At 36.6% G+C, this 11,591-nt stretch overlaps 1 protein-coding gene across 2 annotated transcripts; it reads right to left on the bottom strand.

Annotated features, from left to right (window-relative positions):
• Positions 1-1,572: 1,572 nt before the first annotated feature.
• On the bottom strand, positions 1,573-11,240 carry LOC113283293. 2 transcript variants are annotated; one of them, XM_026532500.1, is made up of 11 exons: positions 11,038-11,240; positions 10,679-10,955; positions 10,404-10,551; positions 9,463-9,567; positions 7,681-7,838; positions 6,308-6,473; positions 5,487-5,623; positions 3,754-4,432; positions 2,964-3,076; positions 2,572-2,827; positions 1,573-2,272 (listed from the first exon to the last, which is right to left on the bottom strand). In XM_026532500.1, exons 1-11 carry the CDS (start codon positions 11,210-11,212, stop codon positions 2,000-2,002), a joined length of 2,487 nt encoding a protein of 828 aa, XP_026388285.1. In that variant the 5' UTR covers positions 11,213-11,240; the 3' UTR covers positions 1,573-1,999. The 2 variants fall into 2 exon arrangements, with proteins under 2 accessions (XP_026388285.1, XP_026388286.1); XM_026532501.1 differs by having other exon boundaries at positions 10,679-10,913.
• Positions 11,241-11,591: the final 351 nt, after the last annotated feature.

The raw sequence follows: 11,591 nt of genomic DNA, 5'->3' as shown, positions 1-11,591 counted from the left end.
CCTAAATCAAAGCTAAACTGAAAATTTCATCGTTTTCGATTAATCAGCGATTCGAACACTAATCAAGTGTAATGACTTATATGAGGTATGTTATGAAAAACCCAGTTAGGATTTAGTTTACTTTGTTCGATTTAAGTTTGATTTTCATCAGAAATTAGGGTTTTAGATGAAAATTAAAATTCAAATTTCTGGGTTTATGTGAGTTACGGTTGATTTTAACACTATTACGAACCGTAACCGGAGAATTTGATGTTGTTATAGTTGGTAATAGTTCAATTACCAACCGTATGTTCTTATATCTGAGAATTTTCTTCAGTTACGGTTGGTATCGAGCATTTGGTTACCAACCGTAACTGAGTTACGGTTCGTATCGAGCATTTAGTTATCAACCGTAACTGGTTTTACAATTGGGTTTTCCCCGAATTTAACCAGTTACGATTGATATTTCATCTTTTACGAACCGTAACTATGAATTACGGTTGGTTACGAGCAAAATGCCAACCGTAATTAGCTCTGAAAATGTAAGAAATTGAACCTTTTACGTATTTGAGCAACAAAAAGCTAGTTGGGACTAATTTAGAAGTATACCTGGTCATTTTCAGGCACTGGTTTTCACTTTGTTGGCTAATTTCTTCAATTGATTGAGATTGACCTTCACTTTGGGTTAAAACATCTCTACCATCTCCAATTTTTTTTTTAAACTCTAAAATCTGATTTTGTTTTAATTTTGAGCTAATATAAGTGAAATTAATCATTAACATTAAACTTGATAATCATCATTAAACTAGGTTATCAATTGTGAGGGTTGTTTGTCATTTCCAGTTTTTTTATAAGGGACACCTTGAATGATCAAGTAATGACCTGTTTTGTCGTATTAGAATACCGCCCCTCTAATAAACCATGCCGCCCCTGTAACAGGCTACGACAAAAAAACAAATCCAAATGCAAACAACTAGAACACTCCCCACAATTACTACATGGTCTCTTGGTTCTCCCCTTCATCTCCTGAGCTCTATGATTTACTTTATCTTCTTACTCTCGCAGGAATTCAATTTGTTTTTGCATCTTCCCCTATTGCCTTGAGCGAAACAAAACTGTTGATGTGAGAAATCGATTCAAAAGAACTTAAACCCTCAGATTGACGCGCAAGACTTTCAATACCTGCAGTTTGTTGATCATAGCGGTATAGGCAAAGACCACCTTCTTCGCGACACATTAGAATGTCACCTCTCTTTGACAAAGAAAATGGAGTGTAATTCGGATGATCAGTACTAACTATAGAACCTTTATTGCAATCCCACTGGCCACTATTCGTGGCACCGAAAGTTGTTGCACTGTTTTGCACCATTAACTCTTTCGGGGTCCATGCATTGCAACTTTCTGAAAAGTAAATTATGATGCCGCATTGATACAGGGATAACAAATTCTAAACAAAACACTCTGTATCCCAATGGTGTCGCCCAATATCATGGATTACTTGCTATTTTTGAGCATATTTTACAAATCAAAACAGAAAGAAGAAAAGAAAAAAAAAAAAAAAAAGGCAGTGACTAAGTACACCTTTGGTTTTGATTAATACAACCGGGCCGGAGTCCGGGATTTTTTTTTTTTGATGATGGGAGTCCGGGACTAAGTACAACCATCTTCTATATGCTTATTAACAGTTAAATACAACCCTAACTATCTTTCACGATTTCCATGTATACAATCCTTTTTATCCTGTCCAAAAGAATCAATTTACACCTACAACTAAGGGATGAAAAAGCAAAAATTTTACCTGTAACCCAGAATGAAGCGCATTTACACCGACTGGGACATAAGCCTATCTATTTAATTTCCAGATACAGTGGGATAAGGATGTATATGTACAGCAGGGTCATTTTTGTGGCAAGCCCCAACAAGTCTCAAATATGCTTATTTCTGGACAACCCTGGGAGAGCACACGGCACAGAGATCATCATCGACTGTATTGATCCCATGCCAAATTTCGGCTATTAAATCATTTCTGACTCCCCTTTTTGTCAGTTTCCTTGGTTGGATTTGGTGACAATGTTTCAGCACCATTCTCATATGGTAAAACAACTACTGGTGCAGCAGGGATTGTATCCCATCGTTCCTTTACAAAGCTCCTGAATCTCTTGACCATTTCTCGACGGAACTCTAGCTCTCGTGTAAATAGGTCCATAAGAAAAAATGCAAGGATGTATCTGAAAGGGACGAGTAGAAGAGTGATTGCAGCAGTTAGCAGCACCAGACCAATCTCAGTTGTTATCTGCAAAAATGTTTACACACGAGAATCAGATGAGTAACGGTAAGTTTGTTTTCATAAACCTTACTTGATAAGTTTTATGTAAAACTTAAACTTTAAAGAGACACGGAAATACAGCCACTTCAAGCTGGGTGTCAAATAGTTGCTCTAGGACTCGCTGAGTTCCAGACCATGTTAATACCAAACCAAGAAGATTTGAAGAATTTTTTACTGGCCAGTCATCTATATCAGCTTAAAAATCTCTTCATGATAAGTTTAACCAAGATAAAAATAAGTTGTATATTGAAGCCATCTTGGAATACCTGTGGTTGACCTGATAGAACAATCGTACGGATTTTGAGGAGTGTGACATTTAGACTCTGGAGATAATTTTCCAGATCAAGCATAGCTTCTTTAACTGCTATTATTTTTTGGATTGTGTTTGAGGATGGCTGATCATGTATTATGACTTTCCCAAAGGATCTACCCAGACGACCTTGCTCTTTAAGCCCTTTCAATAGAAGCATTGTAACTGCTGCAACCATCAATGTCATAGGGAAGATATATGACAACATGTTTCTGACAAAAGACAATTTCAAAATCAGAATATTAATAACCTTAGCTGGGAAGGTGAAACAGATATCTTTTTTTTTATAAAATTACCTGAATTTGCATCTCAAAGTAATGAAATAATGAATTGAGGCGTTCGGATTACCTAAAGATAAGAGTATAGGCAAGCGCAAGAAAAGAGACAGTCAAATGTGGCTCTTTCCAACGTCTAAGATCATCAAAAAACTTTGCAACGACCGTGAGAGGAAGCATAAGTTCCTGGTTTTGCCAAGAAATGAAGATATTAATTAACCAGAAGTGATACAGAAAACGCACAATGTAATACAACAAGATCATCGTTCAATACTGTTACTACCTTATGTTACAAGCGAAGTAACCCGTTCTTAGTTTGATAACCTGAACTTTGTGGTGAAAGTTCAAACAACAAAATTTAGCTAAACGTTCTACAAAACTTTAGTCTTGCTTAACTTGTTCAGCTCATGACACTATAACCTAGCATACGGGCAAACTGACAAGCATGATGAACAAGATTAACTCACGACGGGGCAAAGTTTTAATTTGTTCAAGGAGGTGATGATAGGTAGTGTCGCAAAATAATAAAACTGAAAGCCGCAATCCATCTTAAACAAGCCGATCATATATATGGCTCAAACTAAGGAGAATATCATCAATATCAAGCCTACATGTAAAATAGAACTACTTAAAAACCTCATGATATGCAGGCCACACCCTTCCTTTGAAACTCCAGCTCTGAAAGTCTAACATATATACCCTGTTGCCATATTTCACTTCAACTATAGTAATATTTTAAAAAGTAAAAAGGGTTTAACCAGTTGTTGGTTGAATTAGAAGATCGTGAAACTTTCTTTGCATATATTTCACAGAGTAATTTACTCAACTGCTAAATGATGAGAGAAAGAGAGAGAGAGACCTGCCTTGAAAAGGTCAATGTTACTGGGGATCCCTTTCAGAGTTGCAGCATTTATTGTGGCCTGTGTTTTTTCGACCACTTGGCTTTTCTCTTTACAGAGTTTTGCTGCCCTCTCCACAAGAGCCTTGTCAGCAACAACAAGATGTTTACTTAAAACTAACCCCGACCTTGCAGAAACGTTCTTCCAAAAGATAACCGACGTGCTTGATGCCCAAGATGGAGATCTCATCCACTTCTTCAGGTACACACTTCCATCCATATCAAACACATGAGAGCTACTTCCAGAAATATTATCCGACTGTATACCTAAAAGATGATCTGACCCCGAAAATTTTGAAACCAACGATCCGCCCCAGAAACTTACGGCTAAAGTCTGGAAAACTACATCTCCGTGAGGTGCATTTCGTAAATATGAGAACTGGCCAAGTTTGATTGGATCTTCTGACAATTTTTTAATAAATTGAAGAGTCTGCAGTCTGGTGATACAATTAATCGCACTTGTAATGGCTCTCATCTTTCCTCTATGAGAACCATACACGTGAGACAATGATTCATCACCATCAGCAGGTCCATATTCCCGTATAAACTCGTGTAAAGCAATAACTTCACTAATAAAAGCATGCCAGACATCTCGTCTCATTTCACCACCAAAATCAACAAATTCCAGGACCAAAGGTTTTGACCTGTTCAGAAGAGAAATGTTAAAGCCATGATGGAATATAGTTATACACCAAAGAGATTGAATATAAACTAGTTTCTATTGGAAGTTCACATGTCAGTATCTTTTAATGATTCCCTTTCTCAGGATAGAAAAAATTAATCGAGCAATTTATGTGCATACACCAAAGAGATTGAATATGAACTAGTTTATATTGGAAGTTCACATGTCAGTATCTCTTAAATGATTCCCATTCTCAGGATACGAAAAATTAATCGAGCAATTATGTGCATTAGCTCCCCATTCTCGGCTTATGCTTGCATAGCTTATGTTGAGGCCAATATGTTTTTCAATGTTGTGCATATGATACTTATATTCTCTTAAATAAAACTAAGAACAACAGCGCGAGAGTCTTTGGAATACTGTGTATAAAAACCAAATTTTTAATGTTCAAACTGACCAGAACTTTGGTCAAAATGTGCATTTAAACCTCTGTTTAATTAGTAGACTGTAGAGACTGTTCATCAACCGCAGATAGTATGACACTAAACCTCTACAGTGAATAATGAGATGATTGGATAACCCAAGCCCAATGCTCTAGCATGGGTGATCCAATAGTTTCCACATGAGATAAACTACCAATGAAAGATTATTGATATATTCGTACAGAGAAAACCAAAATATTTTGGGGCAAAGCTGACTTATGGTCAAACAAAATGGTGCTTTCTTTAGAATTCTGTATAACGCATGAAGTAACAAAGTTCTGAAGCACGTAACCTTGTCAAACATCTAAAACTCATGTGTGCCAATTGTTGGAGAACTAAATATAGTCCCACATAGCTAACTCCTTAGTCTAGATCCTAATATATAAGGCGTGGAGCCACTCCACTCATTGCCAATTGGTTTTGAGTTGGAAGCCCATACACTTCTATCACCAATGAGCTCTCCAATTTAATAGGTAAAGAATGAAATTATAAAATCAACAATGTAGCACTACTGTACTAATTTGGCTCCATCGCTAATAGAACGGAAAGTGCATTCTTAGGGCCATATGTACACGGAGCAGAAAGCTTACTAACCCGGGACCAGACGTAACAGAGACAGCTGAGTCAAAAAGTGCAGAGCCGAAAGGTCCAACTTTTGCTTTCACCACTTGTGATCCATGCTTAGTAAGATCTAATCTTATAGATTCCTTCTGAACTTTCAAACCAATTGCCTACAGTAGTTGAACAAACATTTAGAAACTACAATGAGCGAGAGACGATGAACACAGTCCAAACTACTACTAAACATGCAACCTCAAGAAGCACAAAAAGTCTAATACATGACAACCAAGAACTACTAGAAGGTTAACATAGTAAAACTGGTATGATAAGAATGACCAAATGAATGAAAGAAGACGGAACACTCCAAGTACTACTAGACCAGTTGCCTCAAAAAGCACAGAAACGAATCACCATGGGAGCCACGTGACAATACATTATAAATCTCATGACAACGGACAACCTAGCATCACTAGAAGCTTAACATAATAAAAATGAGATATAATACAGTCATATTTCAACAAATATAAGCTACCAAACGCCTAAAATTAATTACCAACAACTATGTATTCAAAAAAATGTATTACAGTACCAAACACCAACAGCAAGCTAGGAATCTCAGATCAGGCTCGCAGCCAGATATTATTTAAGCTAGGGGTAAAATTGATGCATCCAAACCGAATACTATACAGCAATACGTTTTAATAGCTAATGAGGGATAGAAGAAATATGATCTCCTAAAATGCTCAAGTACATTGAATCATCAGTAAAAAGAGAAGACATCGTGTTACCCAAAAGGAATTGCCAGGAGACCAAATGTCACATGCAATTACCCAAAAGCTCAAAAGAAATTATACCTCGAAATAGATTGCGTCAGTAGTTAATGTAACTTTTCCAGGCCATGCTGCATTATCTTCCCATTTCAATACGGGTCGCTTTCTGCTATATCCAATGCATAAGATTTGCTCATTAGGGAACTCAACAGGGTCTCGACTCTGGTGTGATTTTCGCCCTTCATGCACCCTACAGAAAATAGAATATGCATCACAGCAAAGTGAGCACCCAGGAAAACGACCTACCAGCTAAAGAAAATACTGTATAAACAATTTGCAGAATAGAGATATTGGTGTAGCACAACAATAAGCACTGACAGAAACTAATCTGTAACACCCTATAGAACCAACTTTAAAATGGAAAGACTAGAAGAAAAAGAAAATAACTTCAATACACGAACCATCAGCAATATTTAACATGATAGATAATATGTGGTCAGAGTACGGACCGTTTGGATAACTTATTTTCATACAAAATGTAACTAACTTTTGGTCTTCCATCTTGTCCTAGCTTTGTAGTAATTAAAAATTAAGATTACCAAATACAAATTCATGTGTTTCTAGCATAGAACCTTTTCATTAAATCTTACCAGATGTGGAACCAATTTATTTTCACCGCACAGCAGAAAAGGATTTTCAAACATGATAACAATACCAAACAGATCGCAGTTTGCTTGACTTTTTTTTCTTTCTAGGCAAACACCTCCTATTAAATGCTTAACGCATTACATTTCGGGCCTCATAAGAGTGGTTGTCCATGCAAAAGGCAGCAATGATGAAGAAACCCGAGAAGAGGATGAACGACAAGATGAAGTAGTTGCAACTTACATTAGAACTAAATAATGGATGCTTATGAAATAAAAGAAGTTAACTAGCTCCTAGATAGGAATCCATTGCAGCTAAGGAACAAAGTAAAGATATTTTATTTTAATCCTAGATAACACAAGAAGATTTAAGTTATATCTGTTCAGAGTTGGTGAAGAAATTGGGTTGTCAAGAAAGCATGAAACCAGAAATACCATGATCTGCAGGCCCAGTTTACTAAACTAACCACATAAAAAGAACTAACTAAATTTTGTGTGTTAACAAGAAGTAATTCACTTGCCACTTCAGGAATGGCAGGAATTGGTCAAGGCAAGCCTTTTTCAAATGAGAGAGCATGCATTGGTCAAGGCAAGCCTTTTTTCAAATGAGAGAGCATGAATGCTTTTGTAACTTGATTAAAATTAAAGAGATTCCGATTATATATTCCAAGCTCGTAAACAGTAGGCAAGATTATATCCTAGTCGGACACTTGTAATTCTTAGTCTCCCGAGGTTTAGAGTTTATCAAAGTCCACTGCGCTACATTAACAACGTAAGATTGAAAAACATGAAAAACATTGAAATAGGTCTTACTTTGTAAGTTGCTCGATGTATTGCATCCATAAGCTGAAAGACATCCCATTTCCATCTCCAACTAGAACCTTGAAAAGATTATGGGCTGTTGGCCTATCAGCAACACCAGAAACAGAAGGAGCCAGACGACAAAAAGCCTCTTCCCCGACAAGCTTTCCCTTCATCGCAAATAAAAAAACCAATCTAGTTCAGAAGTATGTCCAAAAATAATCTCTCTCTAAACTAAAGAGAAATCAGAACTTCCCAAACAGATCCAGTATACAAAGAGTCCATTACTTCAAGAGACCTATGTAACATTTAAAAGTTATCATACACTTCGGCAAGCATAATAGAAAAAACAGTATACTTCTATCAATAAGGTAAGAAATAATCCATGCTGAATCGTATAGATGTTCTCTTGTCAAGTTATTAAACTGACACCAAAAATGTGATACCCTGACATGGACAAAATATTAGGAGTTTAAAGGGGTCAGTTGCAGATCTTAATACATAGATATACAGCACCCACAAGATTATACAAGGTAGTCCCCGTCCTAGGTGGGACCAAAACCACAATTACTATGAGCAAAATACCAGTTGTGCTTTGGGTTTCCTTCACTTGTATGAGATTTTTTAACCAAGCAGTGAAAAATGTGAGCAATATGCTCTGAACGAGAAGCTAGTTGAGTTTTATGGTTTTAGTTTATGTTTCTAATATTACATATGAATCAAAATATAATCTAATTAGTCTAAACAAGAAGCTCGCTGAGTTTTAAGGTTGTGGTTTATGTTTCCAATAGTTGCTTACGTGATCTTGCAAAACCTGTTCCTTTTGTGGCCGTCTATCTTCCTGAACTTTCCAGCTCACAAAGTTGAAATCATATAGTTCAGGAATCCCGAATCGGATATTGTGAAAAGAGCATTTACCCAAGTCGTAGATCTTATTACTTCTCTGGGGTTTCTTAAGACTTCGCCGCAAAAATGTGTAATGATTATTAGAAGGATACTACTGGCTGCTTAACTTCTAGTGTTTACTTTAAGATATTCCTGTATTGTAACCTTAACTAAATCATTGAAGTATGTAGATGATGCACAGAAGTGACAACAAGGATAAACTTATAAAGAAAGCTTTTGCTGGATCAGCTTCCATTGAAGAAGTTTAAGGCATTTCGGCAAGTAGTCAGTAATCCAGTTATAGGTCTGAACTTTTAGATTTAATGTAATTAAGAGCTTCCTATATAATGGTTGTGCTTGTGTGCATCTTTCATCAACATACCCCCTTGCATAGCTAATTCAATAAGAAAAGAAACAGAATGGACACTCAATTCTACAATATAATGGTTGTGCTTGTGAGCATGATCCATGCTTATCATATCATATCAGTTCCAGTAACCCTGTCACAAACTTTCTCAGTATTTCATTCAATCCCACAATATTCCGTTGCTATCTTGCGCTTCCCCCAGTATCCATGCATTCCCCAATATCCCTATCATATCATTTTTAGTTCTCAACCATCAACTTTAGGCCCTTTATAGTTTATAGTGTAGTTTCTACTACTATTATCATTCAGCCTTTCCTAAAATTTAGTATACTAATTTAAGAACTTAACTAGAAGTTGATAGTTCAATTTTCACAGTAGATTATATAAAAACAGTTCTCTGTTTTCCACTAGTAGTTTATAAAAGTATCTGAAGGTCACGAAACAAATGATGTTTGTGGGTCAGACTTCTAGCCAGCATCATAACTCCACAGAAAACTCATGTTCTGTACATAATACAAATTACAGAAACAATAGACACATACCTTCAAATAGGTCTCCGAAATATCAGCACGGGAATCTTCAGAATCACTGTAGGGATACTCCCAGGCAAGCATAGTTATAAAAATGAGCCTCCGGAATGCATGATCCTGTGACAAACAAAACCTTAATGGATTAGGAGACAGGCTAGACTGAAGGTAACAAAAGATAACGTGAGAAAAGAAGTTTTAATTGTTCTCTAGCAATAGACGTTTAGATTTTTCGAAGAAGTAACAAGTCCCAGAATGTTTCAATTTTAACGGTCATATACCAAATCACACATAAGCTGGGATGCAGTCTAAAGCAGTTTGGGTGCTGTAAGAGTATCTATGCTAATAGTTTTTAGTAAGAGGGCAAGGGTTAAATTCAAGAAAATCCGTTATTGTTTTCTCTAGTTTTTCGGTATCAATACAAGGGGTGTCATGGTGGTCTTTTGTCAAATCTTCAGCAACCTGTGAGTATTTTTTAATGTTATGCGGGAATTTCACAGTGATGGTAGCGGAGAGGTCTCTGAAGGTTAGCATATGGGTTTCATGCCATGGAAGAAACGATAGAAACAAAATACTCATTACTCGAAGTTATACTACTACATTCATTCTTCACCATATTTTGACAGCCATTTTAATTCATCGCTTTTAGCAACAAATTAGGAACAAAAGGAATAGGAATATACAACAGAATGAAAACACAAAGGTTACCCCTAGGGCCCTAAACATATCTATAAGGAGACGACCCCTGTTAATTACAACCAACAGGTCCTATATTCGTCTACATTATACTCACAATACTACTGACAAAGTTATACATTTTTAGTAACATTAAAGGCAATTGTACTCCCTCATAAGTGTAAACTACACTACACATAGGTGTTGCACAATAGTAACTCATTTAAAAATGAACTATAAATAATTGAACAAATGCACAGCAGTTTGATACATTCACAAACCTTCAGGGAAGGATGGAAATCGGAATTATCCCTCGACAAGAATCTAAAGCAGCAATACTCCACTAAAAAACGAGCATCATAACGCAAGGATTCCGGAACAAGGGCTTCGTAGATTTTCTGCATTTTCTTTCCTGTCGACCCGTTCATCCTGCATGACACAGTACAACAATTCTTAAAACATCAAATTGCATAAGAATGAAAATGAAAACTCATGAAGCAGAAAACAACTCCTGGGGTTCTACATATATTATAACATTCACAAAAGAAATATATACCTGCTGAATTGTTCAATGGAAAAAATAGCGACAGAAGATAGATTCCCATTTGGAGTTGTAGAGTTAATAGTCTGTTCAGCAACAAAAACCTCATCAATTGCCTTAGTATCTAAGGAGGCTTTCTCAATAACAGTCATGTCATTTGTCTCCCCCCGCTTTAGAAGTGGAGCAGTAACCTCAGTCAAAAAATTCTGGGTGTTTCCAAGCCACAAATTCCATTTTTCTTGAACCCCGCCTATGATTTTAAGCCCAAAGAAAAAAGAAACAAAAAGATAAACTTATTTTAGGGATTTTAACAATGAATTAAAAAGTTATCAGCAAGAATTTGAGTGGTATTGGAATGAGATGAAGAAACTTACTGGTGTCGATTTCATTTAGTTTCCAGTTGTTCCCAAAAGACTGAGCAACGAGATTGAGACGACGGGACTTTTTTCTAGAACTGTTTCTGGAAGAGAAAGTGAATTTCCGAAGAGGAATTAGAGAAATTGGTGATGATTTAGGTGGAAGAAGAGTAGTTAAGAACTCGGAATGCATCTTCTCAAGAGTAAATAAAGAGAGAAGAAATACTAAAACACTTGTTATAAATATACCAATGAGTTCTTCTTATTAGCTTTTTCGACATTTCCTTTTCATTTTTGTTTTGTTTTGTTTTGTGTATTTTCTATTTTTTTACTCGGTTGTTTTGTTTTTAGGGCTGTCAACGGGTCCGGGTCCTCCCGGGTAGTACATGGTCCAGAACCGGACCCGACATATCAGCGTCGGTTCCGGGTCCTAACGGTTCCGGGTCCGGTTTCATAATGTGTTGGCCCAGAACCGGACCCAGTAAAGGTCACGGATAATTGCCGGGTCCGGGTACCCATCGGATAAAAAAAAAAAACTTATATGACTTCCCAATTTTATGGCTCCTGAGTAC

The sequence above is a fragment of the Papaver somniferum genome, chromosome 5, assembly GCF_003573695.1.
Source record: "Papaver somniferum cultivar HN1 chromosome 5, ASM357369v1, whole genome shotgun sequence".
Taxonomy (NCBI): domain Eukaryota; kingdom Viridiplantae; phylum Streptophyta; class Magnoliopsida; order Ranunculales; family Papaveraceae; genus Papaver; species Papaver somniferum.
The sequence above is the reverse complement of the archived record's forward strand: the minus strand, read 5'-3'. Positions and strand labels throughout refer to the sequence as shown.

Bases quoted from the DNA above. Each gene is read 5' to 3' on its own strand.
- LOC113283293 (XM_026532500.1), bottom strand. From the start codon at position 11,212: ATGCATTCCGAGTTCTTAACTACTCTTCTTCCACCTAAATCATCACCA. The intron at 4,433-5,486 runs GTTAGTAAGCTT...TCTTCTGAACAG, and splicing joins TCTGTTACGTCTGGTCCCGG to GTCAAAACCTTTGGTCCTGG. The intron at 3,077-3,753 runs GCAGGTCTCTCT...TGGCAAAACCAG, and splicing joins GTAACATTGACCTTTTCAAG to GAACTTATGCTTCCTCTCAC.